This window comes from Patagioenas fasciata, chromosome 22 (genome assembly GCF_037038585.1).
Source record: "Patagioenas fasciata isolate bPatFas1 chromosome 22, bPatFas1.hap1, whole genome shotgun sequence".
Lineage (NCBI taxonomy): Eukaryota > Metazoa > Chordata > Aves > Columbiformes > Columbidae > Patagioenas > Patagioenas fasciata.
The window spans coordinates 4,490,307-4,516,422 of NC_092541.1; the positions used below are offsets into that span (position 1 = coordinate 4,490,307).

At 62.3% G+C, this 26,116-nt stretch overlaps 2 protein-coding genes across 7 annotated transcripts; one reads left to right on the plus strand and one right to left on the minus strand.

The window, feature by feature from the left end:
• Positions 1-357: 357 nt before the first annotated feature.
• On the minus strand, positions 358-7,941 carry ACBD4 (acyl-CoA binding domain containing 4). 4 transcript variants are annotated; one of them, XM_071818098.1, is made up of 10 exons: positions 7,781-7,941; positions 7,570-7,690; positions 7,362-7,446; positions 7,170-7,290; positions 4,636-4,746; positions 3,707-3,813; positions 2,915-3,065; positions 1,729-1,898; positions 1,188-1,232; positions 358-839 (listed from the first exon to the last, which is right to left on the minus strand). In XM_071818098.1, the coding sequence occupies exons 1-10, from the start codon at positions 7,848-7,850 to the stop codon at positions 729-731; spliced, it is 1,092 nt and encodes a 363-aa protein (XP_071674199.1). In that variant the 5' UTR covers positions 7,851-7,941; the 3' UTR covers positions 358-728. The 4 variants fall into 4 exon arrangements, with proteins under 4 accessions (XP_071674199.1, XP_071674201.1, XP_071674200.1 ...); XM_071818100.1 differs by having other exon boundaries at positions 7,806-7,888; XM_071818099.1 differs by lacking the exon at positions 1,188-1,232.
• Positions 7,942-12,332: 4,391 nt separating this feature from the next.
• PLCD3 (phospholipase C delta 3) lies at positions 12,333-24,931 on the plus strand. Of its 3 annotated transcripts, none has more exons than XM_071798223.1 (16): positions 12,333-12,594; positions 15,132-15,293; positions 16,281-16,509; positions 16,597-16,726; positions 17,433-17,658; positions 18,932-19,133; positions 19,269-19,446; positions 19,516-19,668; positions 19,747-19,893; positions 20,197-20,232; positions 20,868-21,027; positions 21,989-22,105; positions 22,189-22,346; positions 23,043-23,178; positions 24,049-24,198; positions 24,270-24,931. In XM_071798223.1, the coding sequence occupies exons 1-16, from the start codon at positions 12,492-12,494 to the stop codon at positions 24,356-24,358; spliced, it is 2,376 nt and encodes a 791-aa protein (XP_071654324.1). In that variant the 5' UTR covers positions 12,333-12,491; the 3' UTR covers positions 24,359-24,931. The 3 variants fall into 3 exon arrangements, with proteins under 3 accessions (XP_071654324.1, XP_071654323.1, XP_065712569.2); XM_071798222.1 differs by having other exon boundaries at positions 12,334-12,594; positions 19,744-19,893; XM_065856497.2 differs by having other exon boundaries at positions 12,335-12,594; positions 19,302-19,446; positions 19,744-19,893.
• The last annotated feature ends 1,185 nt before the right edge of the window (positions 24,932-26,116 follow it).

The window sequence follows — 26,116 nt, forward strand, 5'->3', positions numbered from 1 at the left end:
GCCCGGTTGGAAGCGCGGCCGGGGGGATGGGGGGGCCGGGCGGTGGGTCCCCTGGTGACAGGTGGGTCCCCTAGTGATACCCCCGTTGAGTCACCCGAAGGGGGACGGGGTGCTGGCAGCGGCTGGTGGCACCCGAGGCTTCCTGCCTGATCCTGCCCGCACCAGCTGCCCCCAGCTGCCCCCCTGCAGTGGCACTGCCACCTGTGTCACCGGGACCCTGCGGATGGGGGCACTGGGGACCTGGCAGGGCCAAACGGCTGCCACCGTGTCCCTCTGTGTCCCAGCGGGGTGGCCAGGCCGGAGCGCGGTGGCCGCGGTGACACCGCCGTCCCCTCCCCGCAGCAGGGCAGGCCGGGCTGGGCTGCAAAGGCAACTTTAATGCAGGCAGGTTCAGATGTCCAAGCGCTTGATGCACCCGGTCTGTGGGGACAGGGGCGGTGACAGTGTCCCCGTGGTGTCCCCCTGTGCGCAGCAGCGAGGAGATCCCCCCGGATCCCATTTGGGGTGCGGGGACGATCCACCCCCCACGGGCAGCTGGCCCCTTCACCATCCCGGCGGTGCTGGTGAGACCCTGAGCGTGACGGTGACAATCGGTGCGCGGTGGCTGCCCCTCCGGCGGGGCCGGGTTCCCAGCTGGGTGAGGTGACACCCGTGTTGATCCCGTGGACGTTTCCCCAGCTCGTGACAAGCAGGATGGGGAAAGAGCGGTGGCAGCGGGGACACGGCGGTCACCTCTTCCTGCCCTGCCAGCGGCGCAGCAGCCACTGGGTGACGAAAGGCCAAGTGAGGAGGAAGAGGAGGGTGCGTGGGGAGACGGCCAAGGGCCACAGGGACGTTTCCTGGCGAGAGGACAGAGAGAGGTGGGTTGGAGAGGGGGGCAAAGATGCCACCAGTGCCACCAAACATCCCCTCAGCCCTTTGCAGGGAGGGAAGTGACAGCAGGCACTATCACAGCCCAACAGTCCTTGTCAGTGTCACATCTACCATCTCACGGAGAGCTTGTGTCAACATGGTTGTCCCCAGTGCCTGGACACGAGGGATGTGTCCCCAGGGATGTCACCTGCTCCCTGAGGGGCCCGACCTGTCCCCTGCACTGTGTCTGCAGGTCCCTGTGGGACAGCCGAACCCACAGCCGGGCAATGGGGGTGACAGGGCTGGCACCAGTGTCACCTCCGCCCCCAGCTCACCTGCACAGCACACAGCTGGCCTGGGTCGGTCCCAGCGGTGTCCCCCTGCAAAACAGGAGAGGTTTGGGGAACAGGCTGTGCTGGGGCACCCCCTCCCAGCCCCCTCAGCCCCGGAGAGGGAGGGAAGGGGCAGGAACAAGCCCACGTGGGGCTCCTGACGAGGATCTGGGTGGTGCAGCCGAGCTGGGACACAGGGGCCATGGGGATGGTGAGGGCAGCAGATCCCTGCCTGCACCCTGGCTCCCTGCCTGCACCCCAACTGCCTGCACCCCAACTGCCTGCAGATCAGAGCAGCATCCACCTCTGCCCTGCCAGGACATGTCCCCGAACCCCGCAGTCCCTCCACACCTGGGCCACCCCAGGCTGCTTCTTTGCAGGGCCGGGAGCCAAGCCCCATGGCCTGGCCTGCCCCGGCATGGGCACGTGGCAGCTCCCAGCCCTGCCAGCCCCACGGCAGCTCCTGGCGTGGCACAGCGCGTACCTGCGTGGCACAGCATGTACCTGCGTGGCACAGCGCGTACCTGTGTGGCACAGCGCGTACCTGCGCAGCAGTGAGCGTCTCCAGCTCGCTCAGGCGCTCCAGCACTCGACGCATGTCGTCCTGCAGCGCCTGGACAGTGTTGGCCACATGGGCCTCCAGCTCTGGCGGCAGCTCCAGGGACAGCTCGGCGACATTCCCAGCATCCTGCTCCCCCACAGCGAGGCACGGATCTGTGGGGTGCAAAGATGGGCGACGCTGAGGTGGGGGGGCAGGCAGCGCATATGGCAGCGCTGCCCGTGCAGCTTGGGCTCCCCGAGGACCCCCGGCACTGGCACAGCCCCATGTGCTGTCACCAAACCTCTGTGCATTGTCACCAAACAGCCAGCGCTGGATCTCATCGGTGGCTGCCCACACGCTGCTGGCTCCAGGCAGAGCCAGGAGCTGCCAGCCCACCCCAGCACGTTAACCCCCACCAGCCACCACTGGGCCTGTTCCCAGGGACACAGGTCACCACGTCACCCCAGTGCAGTGGTGGTGGCAGTGGGTGACCTCTGGCTCACCGATGCAGGGGGTGCAGTGGTGCATGTGTGTCATCCGGCTTCCCCTGGCAAAGATGGGACACTGAAGGTCACACACCAGCCTGGCAAAGCCCCCAGCTGACCCGTGACATGAACCGGGACTCACTGCCCATCCCCTGTGCTGGCACTCCTGGGGACAGCCCAGCCCTGGGACAGCCCAGCCCAGCTCCATCAGCCTCGTCACACCTGAACTCCCAAGGTCAAGCAGCCAGGAGTGTCACCAAATGCCGGCAGCAGTGATGGGTGACATTAAGTGAGCAGTACCACAGGAGCAGGACGTCCCTGTGCCCAGTGTCACCCTCTGTCCCCAGCCCCATCCAAAGGCACTGGGCAGATGCTGGCAGCCGGACTGCGGCAGGAGCTGGGTACAGGCAGCGGAGACCCACATCCCCTGCTCGGCAATTAAAATGTTAGGTGATTTAGCGCCATTGTGAGAAACTGGCAACCCTGGACAGGTAATTTCACCGAACAGTTTGGGGACCAAGTGATGAAGGGGCACTCAGGACTTCTTGTGGCTACAGAACAACCCACCCTGGGTGCTGGAGCCAAACGCTGTTCCCTGTTGTGGGGCACAGCCCTCACCCCTCCGCTCAGCCCCCTACCACCTCCCGCTCTCCGGGAGGTGAGAGGAGCAGCAGGAGGTCAGGGGAGCCCAGCGCTGCACCCACCTCTCTGGGAGCCACGGGCTGCATGGCCAGTGCTGCTCCTGCCCACGCGTCTTCTGCCTTCACCCCGCTCGCCCTGCCCAGCACCGCAGGGCACCAGGGGCTCAGGCCCGGCCATGACGCTGGTCAGGGACAGACCCAGCGGCTGCCCAGCCTGCGCAGGGGGAGAGAAGCACCCTGAGACCCCCGCTGCCCTCCCCGGGTGTCTCTGCTTCTGCCCCACAGTGGCATTTTTAGTGGGGGAGGGCACATGGGGCTGAGCAAAACCAAATCCCATCGGTAACACCATCAGTGTCTGGTTTGGGAGGCAAAAGAACTCCAGGATCTCAAGGGGACGTGAGGTGCCCAGGCTGGAGAGGGCAAAAAAGCTCTGGGGAGTGGTCGGGTGGCCCCTGCCTGCCCCCCGGGTCTGCTGGGACTCCCCAGTGCCAAACGGTGCCAGTGCCGGCCTGGCTGCACCGCGGCAGGGAGCAGAACCTGCCCGTGGGGGGCTACTGGCACCAGTCCTGGCACCCACCAGTGCGCCACAGAGCCACACGACAGCAACGAAGGGCTGCGGGTGGTGCTGGGGTGCACCGGGGGCTCCCCATGCGATGGAGACCAGGTTCTGCAGGGACACAAAGCACAGAAGGTGCAACAGGGTGGCCCCATAGGTTTTGGGAATCTTGCTGGGTGCCCAGGATGGCAGTGCCGCAGTGTTGTGGCAGTGCTGCGGTGTTGTGGCAGTGCCGCAGTGATGCACAGAGCCAGAAGAACCAACAATACGGAGGGTTCTGCTTCCCAGCCCTCCGTTACCTGCTCCGGCTCCATGTGCTCCAGGGAATCGCAGTACACGTCCCCCTCGGAGTCGCTGGTCACCTGGTGACCCTGGTGCACCTCGGCGGCAAGAGCCAGCCCACCTCCTGCAAGGGAAGCAGACGGCTCAGCCGTGGGCAGCGCCGGCGTGGTGGGGAAGCATTGTGGCTGTGTCCACAGGGCAGCAGAAGCTCAGCACAGCCACAAGGCAACAGGCTGGCGAGCGGGCAGGAAGGCATTGGCATGCACAAGGTGAGGCAGAAGAAGGAAACTGAGGCGCAGAGGGGGAAGGAACCGGCTCCGTTACCATCACCCACGTTGTTGCCATCAATCCAAGAACCAAATTCCCCCTTCTCCTGCCCGCAGTGTCAGGCACGCCCTGACATGGTGCCATTTTAGGGGGTTTCCTCTACCCACACATGGCTCCCACCTGGGGACGGGGCTACCACGGTGGCCAGCAAAACTCCAGCATGGCAGGTACCATTCACATAACAGAAAACAAGACCAAGGCGTCAGTTGCGGCGTAGGCCGGGAGAGTTGGGGCTTGGCACTGCGGCTCCCGGTGCCGCAGAAGGGGCTTGAGCAAGGTGGGACACCCCCCGGAACACAGACCTTCCAGGGCGATGTTTTCCCAGTCTCCAGGCAAACCCCCTCACCTTCCCGCTGCCGTTTGGCCGAATCAGGGCCCTTTGTGCAGGTAAGAGCAACGCAGAGACAAACCACCACACCGGGGGTTACCCCGGTGCCAAGAGCTGGACCCACGGAAAGCTCTGGCTTGCTGTTGCTCCACTGACACCCCAGACACCAGTGGGCTCAGATCCACCATGCCTGAAGCCCACAGCTCTGTGTACAGCACAGGGCCCTGTCCTGGTGCCAGTGCCTCCTCCGTGGGGTCTCTACCAGGTGCCGGCCACACCAGGGAGACCAACCTGGCGCATGCTGCCCGTCCTGCTCCACGGACACGGCATCTTCGGGGTGCTCTGGAGCTGTGCTGCTCACTGGCTCGTCCTGCCCGGGCTCGGCCGTCAGCTCCTGGCTGCCTGCACGGAGGAAGGGGCAGAGAATTAAAGCGTTGTGGGGGATCCTCGCAGTGCCACTCTCTGCGGGCTGGGCACTGCGCTGCTCCCTGCCAGCGCGGCTTGGGGACAGGGACGCGGGACCACCCTCCTGCCACCAGCCCCTGACCATGAGAGGGAGAAGGATCATTGCTGTTTCCCAACGGGCAGGAATTAACATGAACTCAACCACTCTGCAGGATCTACCCCATGCAGAGTGTCACACTCACCCAGGGGGTGTCCCCAAGCCCCCGTGGCAGTAGACAAAGGGATGAGCATTGGCCCAATGCTTGGTAAATGTGAACAGATGACAGCCACCGTCCCCTGGCAGGGCACAGGGCGCACCCGCGCTAACAACCAACCAAACACAAGAACCCGGGGAGAGCTGCGAGGGCTCTCAGCAGGCAGCAGCACCCCAAGGGGGCCCAGGGTCTCCCTGGGGATCCAGCCCCCCCCACTGCCCCACGGAGCCCACGGGGTTAAACACAGACACATTCCCCTGGGACTTTGCTCCCTGCTCCTGGCCAGGCAGGTATGTGGCAACACGGTCCTGCCTGCGCCCTGCCTGCACATCTCCACCCTGGGACCCCCCCAGAACATGGCCTACGTGACTGAACCCCCTGGGGTGGGGGGGACAAGGGCAGCCTCCACCCCACAGCGGAGTTTGCACCAGGGTTGCTCTGCTCAGGGATTGTCACCGTCCCCAAATCTCTCTGTAGAGCGTGTGCTGTGATCCCTGGGCCTGCCCCACCGGGTGGGTGGCACAGGCAGGGTCCTGTCACCTCACATGTCACCACCTGGCTCCAACACTGGCTCCCCCTGTGCCCACCAGGCTGGCAGAGCAGTATTGAGCCAGAGTTAAGGACTTAATTGTCAGTTCCTTCTTAATTCGGAGCCTGGGCCTGGGTGCACAAGATGCTGGTGAAATCTCTGCTGACTGGAGACCCACTGGAATGCCAAACCGGTCACAATTTGGGTTCCAAGTGGCACTTCACAACGTGTTGACTTTGTAAATAAATGAAACCAAACCAGCTCAGGCTCCCTGCACACAGCACCTCTGTCCTCCAAAAGCTCCATGGCCGCTGAGGGCCCCGTGCCTGCTGCGCTTGGCCACAGCATCTAAAATCCCCCATTTCCTCTGAATTATCAGTGACCAAAGCTGCCATCACACAAAACCTGAGGGCAGGTTTGAGAACCTTTAACACAAATGACTCAACAACTGCAGAAGTTTGGTGGTTTAAACCACCGTTTCAGGCACCTCAGGCTTATTCGCTCTGCAGACGCTACCAGGTTTAGATTTAAGTGACAGTGTCATTTACAAGTGACAGTAGTGCAGGGTGGCACTCCCAAGCTGGTAATGACCAGGAGTTTAGAGCCAACTTTTACATTCCAAAGAAAAATTCAATCTATTTGCCTTTTAAAGGGATTCAGCATCAAAACAGAAAACAAAAGCACCTGGGGACCACATGAAGGTGCAGCCACCCTGAGGCCAAGCCACACAGGCCACATGTTTTCAGCATCCTGGTTGGAAGCAGGGGGTGACAGTAGCTGTCAGACACAGGACAGATGCCTGGGGACAGGCAGGGAGCGAGTGTACTTGTCAGTGCTCTTCCGACATTAGCAAAGCACTCACAGTTTACAAATACACCCAGAAAGCTCGTCTGCTGCTGAGCTAATATATCAGAAAGGTGGCACAGCCACATGTGCAGCCAGCAGGTTTGCTCTGCTGTAGCCAACACCTTTCTGAACAAACACGTCAAGTCCCTCGGACACTTGTCACAAGTCAGAAGCACCAAGGACAGCCTTGCTCTGGGGGTGAGACAGGTCCCCAGCCACCCCTCAGCACAAGGCAGCAGCCACAGGCACAGAATAAGCGGGGAAGGACTCAGGGCTGTCACGTTAATCCTGTTTTCAAGCTGTTTCTCCACATTCACTCTGCTGCAAAAACTGACTGGGCTATCCAGATGTTTACATCAGATGACCCGCAGTCCGTGCCCAGAGATGGGCCAGCGCCAGGAGAAAGCGCAGCCTCCCCGCCATGGCACCTGCTCTACCGCATAGTCTGGAAGCCGTTTGGAAGCCAAATCTCAAGTTCTTGCCCCAAAGTTTTGCAGGAACACCTAGAAACCTGTGTCACTTGAAGAGACACTTGTCCGCTGGTGCCCAAACAGGCACCACAGCGGTGGCTGTGCCATGGCGGGGAAGGCAGATGGGACATAGTGTGTCTGTCTGTGCTGGTTCCCTCTAAGGGAGCAGCAGGATGCGCCCTGGGGAAGCACAGAGCCCAGAGGAGACGGCTGTACCAATGGAGAAGAGAACAGGGTACAGTGATGTCCCAGGAGAGAAGAGCGTGGCGGGCAGGTGAGGGATGCGCTGGGCACAAGCGGGGCACAGAGGCTCCCACTCACCCCCTTTCCTCTTGAAGAACGCCTCGGGGGGCCGGGGCATGTCGTGGATCACCTCGTAGAGCGGCTCGAAGTACTTGAACATCTCCTCCGTTGTCTCATCCATGGGCACCGTGTCAATGATCTGGGGGAGGGCACATGCAGCTGAAAACGGGGGTCACCGAGTGCCCCGCCTGCTCTTCCCCTCCCCAGTACCTTCTGGGCCACCTTCTTCATCTCGGCCACATATGCGGCCATCGCCTCCTCCTTGGACATCCTGCCCAGGCTGTGCCAGGCGTCCCTGCGGTGACAGCGGCCGTGGGGCAGGGGTGACCCGGGGGGTGACCCGTGGATGACCCCGGGGGTGACCCGGGGGTGACCCGGGCCCCAGCTGGGACAACCCACCACCCCCCGCAGGCCTTACCACTTGTACCGGCCGATGGGGTCCCAGAAGCCGGGCCTGGGGCCCTGGCAGCGCCCCGCTGTCGCCTGCTTGTAGTAGCTGTAGAAACGCAGCATCTCCTCATAGGACGGTCGGTACGAACCTGCACCAGACGCGGCCTCAGCGAAGCGGGGAGCGGGGCCGGGGCCGCCGCCGCCACAGCCACAGCTCCCCGGCCCCGTTCCCTACTCACCGCTCCGGGGCAGCCCCTGGATCACCTGGACGGCGGCGCGGAACTGCGCCCCGGACTCCGGCTCGTCCATGGCGCCGGTCCCGACACCGACACCGACACCGAGACCGGCCCCGCTGCGCGTCCTCTCCGTGAGGGGAGAGCGCGGGGACCAATCAGCGTCCGCTTTCCATCGGCCCCTCCGCCCCGCGCCCAATCAGCGCGTCGCTTCCGAAACGGGCCGCGCTGCCCCTTTCCCGCCCCTTCGCTCCCCCCGCAGCCAGTGGCGCGCGCCCCCTGCTGGCTGGATGGAGCGTTCGCACTGCGGCGCCCCCCTGTGGATCGATGGAGGGACTGCAGCGCGGCGGGGACGGCACGGGGCGGAGCGACGGGACTGCGACCTGTGCCCCGAGACCAGAGAATGCACCAGGATAGTGACCTGTGCACCGGGACAGTGACACTGTGCACAGGGAAAATGCACCGGGAGGGTGCCCTGTGCACCGGGATAGTGACCTGTGCACTGGGAGAATGCACCAGGACAGTGACCTGTGCGCCGGGACAGCAACCTGTGCAACAGGAGAACGACCTGTGCACTGGGAGAATGCACTGGGATAGTGACCTGTGCAACGGGAGAGTGGCCTGTGCAACGGGAGAGTGGCCTGTGCAATGGGACAGTGCATCTGTGCACCGGGATAGTGACCTGTGCAATGAGAGAGAGAGCCCATGCAATGGGACAATGACCTGTACACCAGAACAGTGCACTGAAACAGTGCTCCAGTGCACCAGCGCAGTGCACTGGGGCATTGCAATGTGACAGTGTACCATAGCACTGGGACAGCACTGGGACAGTGCACAGAGACACCGGTGCACCAGGACAGTGCAACAGTACACCGACACAGTGGACTAGGACAGCACACAGGGACAGTGCAATGGGACCGTGCAGTGTGTGTGACATTGCACCGGGGTGCAGGGCAGCACACAGGGACAGTGCAATGGGACCGTGCAGTGTGTGTGACATTGCACCGGGGTGCAGGACAGCACACAGGGACAGTGCAGTGGGACCGTGCAGTGTGTGTGACATTGCACCGGGGTGCAGGGCAGCACACAGGGACAGTGCAATGGGACCGTGCAGTGTGTGTGACATTGCACCGGGGTGCAGGGCAGCACACAGGGACAGTGCAGTGGGACCGTGCAGTGTGTGTGACCTTGCACCGGGGTGCAGGGCAGCACACAGGGACAGTGCACAAGCACAGCGCAGCGATGCCGTGGGGTGACACAATGAGGCAGCGGGGCTGTGCTCTGGGTCAGCGGGGCAAGGCAACACTCTGGGGCACTGGACAATCATCTAGATGTCCCCATGGGGACATGTGTGGGGACACCATGCATTGTCACATCAGGACAACGGATGAAGACAATGCACCAGGTGTGGGGACAATGCATTGGGGCCATATACCGAAGGCCCCAGAGGAATGCACTGGGCGACAGGGACAATGCACAGGGGCACTGGGACACTGCACTGAGGAACTGGGATGTTGCACTGGGACAATGTCACCGGAGCACTGGGCAGGGCCACTGTCCCATTGCATGGGGCAGGGGACAGCTGGGTCTAGAAGAACAATTGATTACTGTTAATTATTATCAAACTAATTATGATACTAAAGAAGTGGCAGATTTTGGGGTGAAACTCCTCCATCTGCTGCTCCGAGTGCTTTCCTTGAAGGCAGGATGGGGACGTGGGTGACGTGGGGACATGGGTGACCTGGAGGTACGAGGTGCCCTGGGATGTTATGGGGTTCCCTGGGGACCCTGGGCTGGGTGCTGGAGCAGGATGACAATCACCTTTTGGCACCCCCATGCTTTGGTTTTCTTGCGTTGGGGGGAATTTCCCTTAATCCAACCTCTAAATCCCAAATCCAAGCTGGGGGGAAAACCCCCCGAACCCCCTTTATCCCCATCCCAAGTCCCCTGGGGAAATATTTGCTGAATAAATTCAAGAACCAGTAAAAAAGCTTTAAAAACCTCCTGCTGTTTCCAAGCTCTGCTGCAGGATTTGGGCTCCGGCCGGCGCGGTGGGGCCTCGCTGGCTCTGACTCACCGCAGAGCCCAACCCCGGCCCGAGCGGTGATTCAGGGGACACGTGCTGTGCTATAAGCGGCCGGGAATGCGAGTCGTTGCTTTCCATGGGGCTCCTTCCAACTGGCGAGCGGGTGGGAGAAAATAGCAACGCCACAGCAGAGTGGGAATCACAACCGGGATTTGTTTTTGCTGTGGATTTTGCAGCGAGAGGTGTTAATCCCGGTCGTTTCACCGGCTCGATGCGTCCGTTGCTGAATTCCTGGCGACGCAATTCCTGTGAGAGGAAGAGGAATTGGAGCAGAGCCCGGTTATGAGTTTGCAAGTGCATTTTTGGGGTTGCAAATGCATCTTTGGGGTGCTTGCTTTCTGAAGGGGTTTTCAGCAAAGCAAGATACATTTTGCATAAATAAATGGAATATGTTTTGCAGCTCCTGGGGTAGTAAAAACCTCAACCCAAACAGGAGGGGACGTTGCCCTGGGCTGGGCCATCCCTGTGAAAAATCCCTGTGTCCCCAAAGGATTCAGGGACACTGCACCACCCTCCCCACCAAGGGGCTGCCCAGATGTGGCCCCGTATGTCCAGATGTTGCCTGGACACCCAGGTCTCGAACTGCAGTGCACAGATATTGCTCCAGGATACTCAGGTAGCACCCAGGATGCCCAGATGCTGCCTCACAGTGTCCAAATGTTGCTCCAGGATACTCATATATCACCCAGGGCGCCTGGATGTTTCCCTGAGTGTCCAGATGTTCCCCACGGATATTCAGCTACCACTCAGAGTTCCCAGATGTTGCTCCAGGTGTTGTCCCAGGATACTCAGGTATCACCTGGGGTGCACAGGTGTTACCCCAGGGCACTCTGATGTTGCCCAGGATGCCCAGATGATGCTCCAGGATACTCAGGTATCACCCACAGTGCCCAGAAGTTGCCCCGGGGTGTCCAGATGTTGCCCCAGGGTGTTCAGGTATCACCCAGGACGCTCGGGTACCACCGAGATAACCCCAGGGTTCCCAGATGTTGCCCCCAACTGCCCCCCAGCACCCCTGGGTGCTCCACTGTCCCACACTGGTGTCACCACTGTTGGCAGTGCCACCGCTGTCCCGGTCCCAGGGGAAGTCACCTCCCGCTGTCACAATTTCCTCTCCTTGTGCTGCAGCTCCTGGTTCCCACAGCTCTGCCAGCCCTGGAGTGGCCCCGACACCACAGATTTTTGCAAGGAGCCGTGTTGTGCAGTCAAAAATAACTTTTTGTCATGGAATTATAGAATCATAGAATCATTTTGGTTGGAAGAGATGCTCAAGATCATCGAGTCCAACCATAACCCATCCCTGGCACTGCTCCATGTCCTGAGAACCTCATGTCCGTCTGTCCAACCCTCCAGGGATGGTGACTCCAGCACTGCCCTGGGCAGCCTGTTCCAATGCCCCACAGCCCTTTCCATGTCACAAGGACACAGGCCCATGCTCAGCTATGGGCTTGAAATCCAAGCTCGGCTCTGCCTCTGCTCCATCACTCATTGCCCTGGCCAGGCTGTGGGGGTGGGGACCCTTGGCTGGGGACAGGGGGTATGTCCCCTCAACCACTCAACTCTCCCCTCCCCACATGTCCTCAGCAAGTGGTGGCTGTGGGAAAGGTGGGTTGTGTAAAATTGAGGGGGTTTGGGGTAAATTCAAGCACATGCTTGCACGGACACATGTGCAGGTCCAGCTGGACAGGTGGGTGTGTGGGGCTCTGGGACTGGGGACAAACTGGTGACATCGCCTTCTCCTCTGCCCAGAACTTGCTGCTGTCCCACCGGTGGGGACAGTCACCTGGTGGGGGGTCACACTGGCTGCTTACAGCCCCAGTGCCACCGTGCCCATGGGGTGGGGACACAGTGGGCTCAGCAGGACTGGCTCCCCAGCTGTGATGGCAGAGGGGGGTCCCCTGGGCCCCCAGTGTCCCCAGGTGTGATGGCAGAGGGGACCCCGAGGGTCCCCTTGTCCCCAGGCTGGTGGAAGGGGTCCCCCGGGTTCCCACCAGTGACATCGGCAGCCGTGACCCTCACGCACACCAGGGTCTGCTGACAGATCCCGGGGTGTCCCCTGGGCAGGTCCCCGGTGCTGGAGGATCCGCGGGGGGTGGTGGGGACCCCCGGTCCGTTCCGGGGCGGACCGGTCCTTGCTCGGTTCAGAACGGGAACCCCTTGTGCAGAGCAACTCCTCCGGTGCACATCGGGATCTCGGCCCGTTCCTGCTGCAGACCGGATCCCTGCGCAAACCATCCCCGTGCAGCCCCCTCCCGGTGCAAACCGGACTCCTGTGCAAACTAGACCTCGGTGCAGCCCCGACCCCGGTGCAGCCCCGTCCCGGTACAGCCCGGACGCCGGTGGAAACCGGACCCCGGTGCAAACCGGACCCCGGTGCAGCCCAGCACCGGCAGCCCCCGCTCGGCCCGGGCCGGCACAAACGGTTAACACCGTCCGGGCTGAAATGTGGCTCCTCCCGGTACCTCCCCGCGCCCGGCCCCGGTCCCGACGGGGCCGCCCAACCCCAGCCCAGCACCGGCCTCCGCCACCGCCCAGCCCGGCTGCACCGGCCGGGGACACCGGGACATCGCCGACACCGGGAGCATCGGGTGCACAGGGGTCCCGGGGGTCCCGAGACCCCGGCCCCGCACAATGATCTGCGGCAGGAAGGCTCGTCCCGCCGCCCAGCAGCCCCGCTCCCCGCCGGACGGCTTCGGTGGCCCCCGCCGGGCCGGGAGAGCCTTGAAAAAAATGGGTGAGTCCCGGGGCCGGTCCCGCCGGGGGGACCCGACAGGGAGGACAGAAACTCCGAGGGGGCTGTGCCAACCGGGGACCTGGGGGGGTCTGAGTGAGTGGGAGGGTCCCCGAAGTGGATGGGGACCCCCATGGCAGGGGTCGGTCCCCGTGGCTGGAAGGGGTCCGCAGGATAGCCGAGGTCCCCATGCGGGAAAATGTCCCCAAGGTTGCATGAAGTCCCCATAGCTGGAAGGCTCCCCCATGGCAGGGAGTGTCCCCGAGGTTAATGGGGTCCCCCATGGCAGGGAGTGTCCCCAAGGTAGCCATGGTCCCCATGGAGGAAATTGTCCCCATGGTTACGTGAGATCGTCACCATGGGGACAACTCCCCATGGCCACAAGGATCCCCATGCCAAGGAGTGTCCCAAGGTGGATGGGGTTCCCCATGGCCAGGAGGGCACACATGGCAGGGGGTGTCCCCAAGGGTAATAGGGTCCCCCATGGCAGGGAAGGGTCCCCATACCTGGGAAGGGTCCCTAAGGTAGCCCTAGAATAGCTGTGTATTGCCCCAGACGTTGGGGGCCAGCAGGGTCAGGGTTCAGTCACATCATGGGTGACAGTAGCCCTCCTGCTCAGGATCTTTGTTGTCCCCAAGGCTCAGCTCCAGCTCCCTGGGACCCTCACCTAATACCCTGCCTCAGTTTCCCCACACAACAGTGCTGCCCGCAGCGCTGTCGGCTCAGGGCTGACCCTGAGCTGTGGGCAGGAGGAGCGGCTGCCGGGAAGGTCACGGTGCTCCCGTGGGGCGGCCGGGCCAGGCCCTGCGTGGGAGCAGCGGGCAGGGCCGGGCTGGCCCTGTGCCGCGGGGTTTGCTTTACTCCCACCCCTGTGCGGCTCACACGTGGTTTGGACCTGCAGCCAGGTGCCCGGAGCTGCATGGCTCCATATGGCCGTGTGTCTGCTGCAGCTCCATGTGTCCCTGTGTCCCCATGTCCTACGCACCCATGGGCCTGTGCATCTGTGTGCTTGTGTGTCTGTGTATCCATGTGCCCAGGTGCCTGTGTGTCCGTGCATCAGTGCACCCATCTGTCCCTGCATCTCTGCATCCCTGTGTCTGTACATCTGTGCGTCCATGCGTCCATGCATCACTGCATCCATATGGCCATGCATCCATCTTTGCATCCAGGTGCCTATGGATTCATACACCCATGCAGCCCTATATCCATGCATCCACATGCCTCTGTGTTGCTGCATCCCTATATCCATGCACCTGTATGTCCATATGTCCATGCATCCATATGCCTGTGTGTCTGTGTGTCCTTGCATCCGTGCATCCACGTGTCCACACATCCCTGTAAATGTAATTCCATGTGTCCATGCATCTATATGCTACTGCATCCATGCATCCATATGCTACTGCATCCATGCATTCACATGCCTGTGTGTCCTTGCATCAGTGCATCCCTGCATCCCTACATCCCTACATACCTATATCCGTGTATCCATACATCCCTGCATCCATATAACCACGTGTCCGTATGTCCAGGCATCCATGCACTTGTCCATGTGTCTGACCATCTCTGTGTCCGTCCATCTGTGTACCTGTGTGCCTGCATCCATACATCCGCACACCCATATGCTCCTGCATGATGTGTCCATACCTGCCCTCTGAAGGTGCCCTCGGTCCTGCACCGCGAGCAGATGTGACCCCGCGGGAGGTGGTGGCAGCTGGTGCTGTGTCCCCAAGGCCACGGCCAGCTCGGGATGTCCCTGCTCAGCCCCAAACCTGCAGCCTGGGAGCAGCGTCTCGGTCCGGAGTGGGGACATGGGCACTGAGGCTGCTTTGAAGGAGCAGTTGCCAAAACAAAATGGGAGGAAATAACTGCTTTATGGAGAATGGACGGAGAAGTCCCTGCCCTGCTGTGAGACCGGGTGCGAGCCCGCGTGTCCCCTGAGGCCACCCTGTCATCATTCCTGGCCTGGCCTCTGCTGCCAGCACTGTCCCAGCGCTCCCCGCGTGGGATCTGGGCGGCTTTGCTGGGGTTTAGCAGCTCTGCTGTGCTGTGTGAGCTGGGCTCTGCCACTGAGTTGCCGTGTCCTGTCCTCTGTCCCATCCCATCCTGTCCCATCCAGTCTCATTCCATCCTGTCTGCCCTGTCCTGTCATGTCTGTCCCATTATGTCCCATTTTGTCTTGTCCCTCCCTGTCTGCTCTGTCCCATCCCATCCCATCCCATCCCATCCCATCCCATCCCATCCCATCCCATCCCATCCCATCCCATCCGTTCCATCCTGTCCTGTCCCATCCTGTCTGCTCTATCCCATCCCACCCCGTCCCATCCCATCCCATCCCATCCCATCCCGTCCCGTCCCGTCCCGTCCCGTCCCGTCCCATCCCATCCCATCCCATCCCATCCCATCCCAGGGATGTACAGGGCTGTACACATGCAGGTGTGCATAGAGATGTGCACCAAGCCCTCTCTCAGTACCCCAATACACCCCCAGAGCCTCCAGTACCCCCAGTACCCACACAGTACCCCACGGGCTGGTCCCCGCAGGGCTGACGGAGGACGAGGACGTCCAGCGGATGCTGCGGGGGTCTGTGCTTCGGAAGGTCAAGTCCCGGGGGGGCCCCAGGGAGCGACTCTTCCGCCTGCAGGAGGACGGGGCGACCGTCTGCTTCGAGAGGGGCTCCAGGCGCAGCCGCTCCCGGCAGAGCTGTGAGTGTCACCGCTGGGGACCGTCCCCCAGGGGCTCAGGGACCTCTGCACTGCCCTGAGCTGCACCAAGGGGTTGGGACCGGGGCAGTGCCCCAAACCTGCCTGTGGGGACCTGGGCATGAGCCGGGACCCAGACCCCCACCCAGAACCCCACTCAGGACCCAGATTTCCCCCCAGGTCCCAGATCCCATCCCAGGACCCAGACCCCAGCCCAGGATCTAGCCCACAACCTGGAACCTGAACCCCCACTCAGAACCCAGGCCCCCCCCAGGTCCCAGACCCCAATTTGGGACCCAAGCCCCAACCCAGGACCAAGACCCCCACCCAAGACCCAGATTTCCCCCCAGGACCCAGTTCCCAATGTAGGATCAGTCCTACAACGTGGAACCTGGAACCCCTACCCAGGATCTAAACCTGCCTCTGGGACCCAAACCCCCACCTAGACCCCCACCCAGGACCCAGACTCCAGTCTGGGACCCAGACCCTGAGCTGAGATGTGGACCCCAGTCCGGAACATTTACCGGCCCCCTCCAGGACCCTGACTCCAGCCTGGGACCCAGAGCCCCATCCAGAACCCACACTCAGACCCCAACTCCCTGCACCCAATACCTCCCAGTGCCCCCCATTTACCCCCAGGGTGAGCACCCAGAGCCCACACCCTTCCCCATCCCCCTTGGGACCAGCACGAGGTCCCATCTCCATCCCAGCCAGACCCTGCCCCGCTCCTCAGCATCACCCATCTCCTTCCACCCCCTCATTTGGGACGGGTGCCCAGTGTCCCTGTCCCCATCCCCTCAGGGGACAGCGGCTCCCGCCCCGTCTCGCCTGGGATTAGTGAGTTAAGCCAGGCTTTGGCATTGACAACATCCACTCCCCGGTCCCTGGGATGCCCCTGGGGACACGTAGGGTGGCCTGGGTGTCCCTCAGCAGCCGGCCTGTCTTGCAGGATGCTCAGGGGGTGTCCCCATCACCGCGGTGTCCCTGCAGTCTCGGTGACACACATCGAGGGGGTGCGCGAGGGACATCAGTCCGAGGGTCTGCGCAAGCACGGAGCCGCCTTCCCCGCTGGGCTCTGCTTCACCCTGGTCTTCAGGGGCAAGCGCAAGAACCTGGACCTGGTGGCCCGGGGCGAGGAGGACGCGCGGCACTGGGTGCAAGGGCTCACCAAGCTGATGGGGCGGCTCCAGGCCATGAGCCAGTGGGAGAAGCTTGACCAGTATCCTTTGTCAGCCCTGGGGGAGCTTGGGGGCGGGTTGGGGGCAGGCGTGGGGTGATGGCAGGTGGTTTCCTTACCCTGGTGCAGCTGGATCCATGGGGTCCTGCAGCGAGCGGACAGGGACAAGGACAACAAGATGTCGTTCCGGGAGGTGAAGAGCATGTTGAGGATGATCAACATCCACATGGACGATGGCTACGCCTACAAGCTCTTCAAGGTACCCGCCCTGCACCCTGTCACCTGCTGTCCCCAGGAGAGGACTCTGAGTCCTTCTCTGCCTTCCCAAGCACAGAGAACTGTCAGACTTGTCACACCCAAAGCCACCTACCATGACCACCAGCAATGGTTAGATCCACTACCAATGGTTGGATCTACCAGTGACTGATCAACCACCAATGACTGGATTGACCACCAATGGCTGGATCCACCATCAGTGCTTGGATCTACCACCAATGGTTGGATCCACCACCACTGTCTACCAGTGATTGGATCCATCACCAATGGCTGGATTGACCACCAATGGTTGGATCCACCACCAGTGATTGGATCCACCACCACTGGTTTGATCTACCACCACTGGTTGGATCCCATCATGAGCTCCTGCATGGTGGGGTGAGCTCTCTGTGAGTCCCCAAGCTGTGACGTTCCACTCCTGTGGGGTGCTGTCCCCATGGGCATCTCCCAAGGTCCCCTTCCACCTGGAGAAACTGAGGCACGGTGCTCTGCTCTGTTCCATCACAGACCGGGGGTTAGAACATTGTGGAATGAGTGGGAACAGAGGGGACATGCCCCACACGCCCCCGCAGGCACAACCCACCCCTCAAAAAAACTCATCACGCACACTGCTAACTACAAGGGACAGGCAGGAGGAGGCAGGGGGTGGCCATGGGCAGGGGACAGTCCCCAAGGCTGGGTCCCCTCAGGAGTGTGACCACTCGGGTGACGAGCGGCTGGAGGGCCGGGAACTGGAGGAGTTCTGCCGGCGGCTGCTGCGGCGCCCGGAGCTGGAGGAGCTTTTTGGGCGTTACTCAGGCGAGGACCACGTGCTGTCGGCCGAGGAGCTGCGGGACTTCCTGCGGGATCAGGGCGAGGACGCCAGCCTGCGCCAGGCCCGCGCCGTCATCCACACACACGAGCTCAATGACACGGGTGGGGATGAGGACGGGCAGCTTGGTCCATGGGTGGGATGGTGGGTGTTGGGGTGGTAGATGGTGGGATGGTGGGAGGATGGGATGGTGGATGGTGGGATGGTGGGATGATGTGATGATGGGGTGGTGGATGGTGGGACGGTGGATGGTGGGGTGGTGGATGGTGGAATGGTGGATGTTGGGTTGGTGGATGTTGGGGTGGTGGATGGTGGAATGGTGGATGGTGGGATGGTGGATGGTGCGATTGTGGGATGGTGGATGGTGGGATGCTGGATGGTGAGATGGTGGATGGTGGATGTCAGGGTGGTGGATTTTGGGATGGTGGATGGTGGGATGATGTATGTTGGGGTGGTGGATGTTGGGGTGATGGATGGTGGGATGCTGGATGGTGGGATGCTGGATGGTGAGATGGTGAATGGTGGATGTTGGGGTGGTGGATTTTGGGATGGTGGATGATGGGATGATGGATGTTGGGGTGGTGAAATGGTGGAATGATGGATGTTGGGGTGGTGGAATGGTGGATGGTGGACATTGGGATGGTGGATGGTGGGATTGTGGGGTGGGGGATGTTGGGATGTTGGGATGGTGGATGGTGGATGGAATGGTGGGATAGTGGATGGTGGGATGGTGGATGTTGGGATGGTAGATGTTGGGGTGGTGGATGTTGGGGTGGTGAGGTGGGTGCTGCTGTGTCCAGGGGAGGTAACGGGTGACGTGGGGATGGGGGTCTACTGGGTGGTATCACCTCCCCACAATGGTTCTCCAAGGCTTGGGTGAGTGTCCCCATGTCCCTTCCCTGGGGTGGCATCTGGTGCCAGTGGTTCAACATGTGGCCTTGTGGACATGGCACTGTGGGGACAGGGGACATGAGGGTGGGGATGGGCCTCCATGTCCCCCGGGTATCACAGCAGCAACCCCAGGGTGGATGTGGCACCAGCAGGATGGAGGACATCAGGGTGGAGGTGGGACACCAAGGGAACCTCCATGTCCCCTTGGTGCAACAGTACCGGGCCTGGGGCGACCATGGCACTATCGGGACAGAGGACATCAGGGTGGGGACAAGGAACCTCCATGTCTCATGGATGCCACCATGAATGTGGCACTAGCGGGATGGGTGTCATCAGAATGGAGATGGGACACCCAAGGGGACTTGCGTGTCCCCTGGATGCTGCAGTGCCAGGCCTGGGGTGAACGTGGCACTGCTGGGAGACAGGGGACATCCAGCTGGGGACAGTCCCCAGGGTGTCACCCTACCAGCAGCGTGTGTCCCACAGCCAGGCAGCAGGACCTGATGATGCTGGACGGCTTCATGATGTACCTGCTCTCGCCCGCCGGTGACATCTTCAACCAGGAGCACGCGCGGGTGCACCAGGACATGGGGCAGCCCCTGTGCCACTACTTCATCTCCTCGTCCCACAACACCTACCTGACCCGCCACCAGCTCGGTGGCACCAGCAGCACCGAGGCCTACGTCAGGTGGGTGCCCGTGCTCGGGAGCTCCGCGCTGGTCCCGCGGGTTGGGTGACGGTGCCAGTGTGGTGGCAGGGGGCTGATGGCGGGGTGCTGGTGTGGTGGCAGGGTGCTGATGGCGGGGTGCTGGTGTGGTGGCAGGGCGCTGATGGCGGGGTGCTGGTGTGGTGGCAGGGCGCTGATGGCGGGGTGCCGCTGCGTGGAGCTGGACTGCTGGGAGGGCTCCGATGGAGAACCCGTCGTCTACCACGGCCACACGTTCACCTCCAAAATCCTCTTCCGCGACGTCATCGAGAGCATCTGTGACTACGCCTTCAAGGTCGGTTTGGGTGCTGGTGGCCTTGGAGTGGTGGTGGGTCCTGGGTGCTGAGCCTGTCCCTGTCCCCAGCAATCGCCCTACCCTGTCATCCTGTCCCTGGAGAACCACTGCGGGCTGGAGCAGCAGGCCACCATGGCCCGCCACATGAAGGCCATCCTTGGGGACATGCTGCTGACAGAACCACTGGAGGGGCAGGACCCCAACAGCCTCCCGTCCCCAGAGGTAAGGCCACCCACCTGCCCACCATGGTGACCCTGTGTGCCCTCCCAGCCCTGAGCTCGGCCTTTTCTCCCACAGCAGCTGAAGGGGAAGATCCTGGTGAAGGGCAAGAAGCTGCCAGAGTCATGGCATCATCCCCAGGGTGTCACCTCCCTCCAGGACACCGAGGAGGAGGAAGAGGAGGAGAAAGAAGAGGAGGAGAAGCTGCAGGAGAGAAACAGACGGCGGGTAAGGGGCTCTACCAGGGCTGTGGTGCTGGGGGACCATGGTGTCCTAGTGATGCTAGAGGACCACGGTGTCCTGGTGGTGCTGGAAGATCATGGTGTGCCAGTGATCATGGAGGACCATGGTGTCCTGGTGGTGCTGGAGGACCACAGTGTCCTAGTGGTGCTGGAGGACCACAGTGTCCTAGTGGTGCTGGAGGACCACCACGTCCCGGCAGTGCCAGGGGACCACTGTGTCCCAGCCACACTGGGGCCCGGGGCAGGTGGGCGCTGCCAGCATCCCCGATGTTGCCCTGTTCTCTTCCAGTCGCTGCAGCCGCTGCAGGAGGTCAAACCTGTGCAGGTGGGTCGTGTGATGGAGCTGGGGGGCTGAGGGGTTGGGTACCGTAGGGACAGAGGGGCTGTCACTGTCTGACAGGGGGGACCATGCTTGGAGACTCCTTGACTGTGCCACCTTCTTCCCCTATTGGGTTGGGTGCTCCTTTTTTGGGGTCTCATCACTGTGGGGTCTCCATTGCCTTGGGAATTCCATGACCTTGGGTGTCCATCACTTTGGGGTCTCCATCACCTCCAGGGTGATCCCTCAGGCTCTCCATTGCCTTGGGGGGAGGATTTCTCCATTGCCTCAGTTTTCCATCACCTCAGAGTCTCCATCACCTCAAGGTCTCCATCCTCTTGGGTTGCCCATTACCTCAAGGTCTCCATCCTCTTGGGTTGTCCATCACTTCAAGGTCTCCATCACCTTGGGGTCTCTAACATCCTGGGGTGTCCACTTTGGGGTCTCCCTCACCTCAGGGTCTACACCTACTTGGGGTCCCCATCATCTCTGGGGTCTCCATCACCTCCATCTCTTTGGGGGTCTCCATGCCCTTTGGGATCTCAGCACTCAGCACTAGCAGGGTAGGGGGTCTGTAAACCCTCAGGCAGGCGGGTGAACCCAGGGCCAGGGTGACACTGACACCATGGTGGCTCCCGCAGGCCAAGGAGGCGCTGCAGGTGGCCCCGGAGCTGTCGGCCATGGTGGTGTACTGCCAGGCTGTGCCCTTCCCCGGCCTGGCCCAGGCCCTGCGCCACCCCCGGCCCTGCCAGGTGTCCTCCTTCAGCGAGAGGAAGGCACGGAAGCTCATCAAGGAGGCGGGTGAGGGTGATGGGATGGGGACAGGGATGGGGACAGGGTGGTTGCACGCTCCTGTCTTCACTGGGGTGCAGGATGGGGTTGAGACCAATGGGCTCTGTCACCAAGGTGGCTCCATGGGTGGTGGTTGGGGGTATGGTGGCTTGGCCAGGCTGGTGGCACTGGGGTTTGGGGCCAGGGGCCAGGGTGAGGGGCACAGGGTCTTGGGTCAGGGTCAGGGTCAGGGTCAGGGTCAGTCTGGGGTGTGGAATTTGGGTCCCGGGTCAGATCTTGAGGCTGGGGCTGGGATTAAGATCTTGATCAGGGTCCAGGGACTGAGGTCTGAGGTCAAGGTCCAGGGTTTGGGCTCAGGATTCAGGGTCAGGATCAGTCTGGGGTGTGGAATTTGGGTCCCGGGTCAGATCTTGAGGCTGGGGCTGGGATTAAGATCTTGATCAGGGTCCAGGGACTGAGGTCTGAGGTCAAGGTCCAGGGTTTGGGCTCAGGATTCAGGGTCAGGATCTGGGGTCAAGGGTCCAGAGACAAGATCTGGGGTCCAGGGTCAGGATCCAAGATTAAGGTCTGGGTCAGGGTCAAGGGGCTGAGGTCTGGGATCAGGGTTTAGGATTTCAGTTCAGGATCTGGGATCTGGGGTTTGGGTTCAGAGTCTGGGGTCCAGGGTCAAGGTCTGGGGTCTAAAGTCAAGGTCTAGGGTCAGGATCCAGGGTCAGGCTCCAATGTCCAGGGCTGGGATTAAGATCTGGGTGAGAATCCATGGCCTGAGGTCTGGGGTCAGGGGTCCAAGGTCAAGGTCTGGGGTCTAAGGACAAGGTCCAAGGTCAAGGTCTAGGGTCAGGTCTAGGGTCATGTTTCAGACCCTGGGTCCCCCCAGCCGGGCTGGTTCCATCCCTGTCCCCAGCACACGGGTGCAGCAGGATATTGTCACCCGTGGGCGCAGGGTCCCTGCTCAGCCGTGTCCCTCCAGGCCCGGCGCTGGCCCAGTACAACGCGCGGCAGCTCAGCCGCGTCTACCCGGGCGGGCTGAAGATGGACTCGTCCAACTACGACCCCCAGGAGATGTGGAACGCCGGCTGCCAGCTGGGTGAGACCCCCCGGGGGACACCCTGTGACCTGGGACCCCCTCCCCAGGGAGGGGTCACCCACCCCATCCCTCTGTCCCCGCAGTGGCCCTCAACTTCCAGACACCGGGTTACGAGATGGACCTGAACGCCGGGCGCTTCCTGGGCAATGGGTGCTGCGGTTACGTGCTGAAGCCCCCCAGCCTGCGCAGCCCCTCCGGGGACACGTCCCCTGCGTCCCCACAGCTGGCGCTGCACATCAGGGTGAGGACATCGCGTGTTTCCCACCCCCATGTCCCTGCTGGGGGACACTGGACCTGTCCCTGTGCCCAGACAGGTGCCACCTGGAGAGCTTTTACCAGGTGACACCAGCCCTATGCCCAAACAGGTGCCACCTATGTCCCACCTGGGTGACACCAACCCCATGCCCAACCAGGTGCCACTCATGTCCCTCCTGGGTGACACCAACCACATGCCCAACCAGGTGCCACCCATGTCCCTCCTGGGTGACACCAACCTCATGTCCAGCCAGGTGTCACCCACAAATGTCCTCCCGAGTGCCACCAGCCCCACCAGTCTGTGATTCTGTGACTCCTGAGTGTCACCAACCCCACATCCACCTGGGTGCCACCCACCTCTCTCCTCCCGGGGACACTGACTCTGTCCTCACATCTGTTTGGGCACCAGCCATGTCCCTACTCCTGGGTGACACCGAGCCCAGCCAAGTGTCACCACGTCCCTTCTCCTGGGGACACCAAACCTGTCCCCAAGCCCAGCTGGTATCAACCACGTCCCTTCTGGGTGGCACGAACCACATCCATCCTCCCCACCCCATCCCCACACCCAGCCGTGTGCCATCATGTCCCTTCTCCTGGGGACACCAGCCCTGTCCCCACACCTAGCCATGTGCCTCCTGGGGCCCGCCACCCTGTGCCACTGTCCCCCATCTGCTGTCCCCAGGTGATCACGGCGCAGCAGCTGCCCAAGCTGTCGCGGGAGACCGGCAGCTCCATCGTGGACCCACTGGTGCGGGTGGAGATCCACGGTGTCCCCAGCGACCGCCAGAGCCACCAGACCCGCCACCGACCCAACAACGGTGAGTGCCACCCAGCCACCCTCCCTGGGGACACCGCGGGGTGCCATAAGCCCTGGGGACACCCCAGGGCACCCGGTCCTTAGGGACACCCTGATCCCTGGGGACACCTCATGGCACCTGATCTCCAGGGGTGTCCCAGGTCACTCTGATCCCTGAGGACGCCCCAGGGGACCTGATCTCTTGGGACACCTGAGGACACCCAGTCCCCTGGGGACACCCCAGGGCACCCTGACCCCTGGGGACACCCAAGGACACCCTGACCCATGGGGACACCCAAGGCCACTCCGTCCCCAGGGACAATCCCAGTCCCCTGAGGACACCCCAGAGCACCTTGGTTCTGGGGACACTCCAGGGCACCCTGTCCCCAGGGACCTCCCAGGGCAGCCAGTCCCCCCAGTATGGCCTAGCCCAGCCCCTGTATGGATCCCATTTCCCCCAGACAGACCAGTCTGGCTCCAGTGTCACCCGCATTGTTCCAGTATAGCCCAGTCCAACACCAGTATGACCCCCATTCCCCCAGTATGGCCTAGCCCAGTCCCAACATGATCCCTGTTTCCCCCAGTAGCCCAGCCTGGCTCCAGTATGATCCGTGTTCTCCCAGTATAACCCAGTCCAACCCCAGTATCACCCCAGTTTCCCCAGTATAACCCAGCCCAGCCTCAGTACCACCCCATTCCCCCAGTTTAGCCCAGTTTAGACCAGTACATCCCCCACTCCCCCAATCCGCCCCAGTCCCCACCCCACAGCACAGGATGGCAGCTCAGCTGGGGCCGGGGCAGCACAGGGGATGGTGGAGCGGGTCACCATGCCGGGGTTTCCGGTCTCCCCGGTGTCCCTGGTGCAGCGCCCACCCCCGTGCCGGTGCCGCAGGGTTCAACCCGCGCTGGGAGGAGACGCTGAGTTTCCAGGTGCGGGCGCCCGAGCTGGCGCTGCTGCGCTTCGTGGTGGAGGATCACGACAGCACCTCCTGCAACGACTTTGTGGGCCAGTTCACCCTGCCCCTGGCCAGCGTGCGGGAAGGTGGGTGACAGCCCCCCCGGGGACGGGGACTGTCGCCCTGCCACCCGCTCAGCCCCCGGCTCTGTCCCCAGGGTATCGGCACATCCATCTGCTCTCCAAGGACGGGACGTCCCTGGCCCCGGCCACGCTCTTCGTGCACGTTCGATGCAAGAGGCTGTGAGGTCCCCGTGATCCTGGTCGTGTCCCCATGTGGGGGACAACGTGGTCCTCCATGGGGTGGGTGCCCTCCTGCGCCAGAGACGCGGTGCAGGGACAGCCTGGGGACACCGCTCACCCGGCTGCGGTGACAGGAGGGTGTTGGGGACACCATGGCGGTTGGGACCCCCTCCATGTCCCAGAGTGGCACCCCATCTGCTAGCCTCTGTGCCCCGCTCCCCTCTCTGCCTGTGACCCTGAGGGGACAAGGACATTGTGACAACCAGGATGGGGTGGCCAGGCCACCCAAAGCCCAACACAACCCCGGCGGGGTGAGAGGGGTGACAGCAACCCCTGAATGTCACCACCCCCAGCCACACTCGATACCACCCCCCTGGGGCTGCAAGGACGGTGCTGTCACCATGAAGTCCCCAAGGGACCCTGTCACTGTGCAGTCCCCGAGGGGACCCTGTCACCACACGCCCCATCACGGTGTCCAGCCCTTGTGTGGCTGGGACCACGTCCCCAACACCCGCTCTGGCCACAGTCACACATCTGTACCCAGTGTCACACCAGTGGAATAAAGGTTTTATTGTAACAGAGCCTGTCCCGTGTCCTTGTCACCTCCTGGAGTCCCTGTCACCTCCCAGGGCGAATCAGGGCTGAGCCCACCCCCAAACACATCAGGGACAGGCTGGGGGCTCATGAGAGCAGCCCCCAAAACAGCCGCAGGGACAAGGGGAGGGTCCCAACACACACACCCCCCAGCCCAGGACACTGGGGACACAGGAGGGGATGTGGGAGGGAAGGCAGAGGTACTTGCATAGGTGACATGGGACCCCGAGCAGGGGGGGTGACAGCGCTGCTGGGGGGGGACATGACAGACCCCTGGTCCCCACCGAGGGACCTGGGGGTCCGTGGTGCCACAGGGGACACGCGGGGACACACAGCTGGGGGGTGCATAGACGGGTCCTGCCTCAGTGTGCTGCTTGGGGAACCTTTGGCGGGGACGGCAGGAGCAGCCGCGGCTCTTTGGGGACACAGGAGGTGACAGGCTGCCCGGTGCTTCTTCCCAAGATGTCTCAATGGGATAACAGGTTCCCGTGAAAGATGATTCCTGCGCCGCGGAGGGTCCCGTACACACAGTGCCGAGCTGCTGGATGAGGAACCGGGGGGCTGGAGCGGCTGCAGCCCTGCGGTGACGCTGATGGCACGCTGTCACATTGTCACAGCAGTCGCTTCACGCGTGTCCGTATTTCCAGAGCAAACAGGCAAGCAGAGGTCCCGAGGTGCAACAGATCATCCCTGACCCCGCAGCCCCGGCGTCACGGGGGTGACAGACGGGAACCAGCGCTGGAAAGCCGAGCAGAGCGGGGGACGCCGGACATGATCCCCCTGGATCTTCAGTGCTGCTGCTCCTGGTTCAGCGGGGAGGATTTGAGTCTTGGAGGCCGGGGAGAAGGGACAAGGCATCGCTTGCACAAATAGCCCTTAGAAAGAAAACTCCATGTCCTGCGCCCGTGGGGAGGGCAGGTGCCATCCTCCTGCTCCAGGCACCCGCGGGACAGGCTGGATGTGACAGAGGGAGCAAAGCGGGGGACAAACAGCTGAGCAAGGGATGGAGCCCCAAACACCCTCTGGGCTCGGCAGCCCGGCCACCGCGTCCCGGTGCTCTGCCACGCCGGAGCCGAGCCCTTCGGCGCAGCAATGTCTACCTTGGTCAGCCCTGTCGAGAAGTCACGGTCCAGCAACCCGGAGTGGCCTTCAGCAGACGAATGCAACT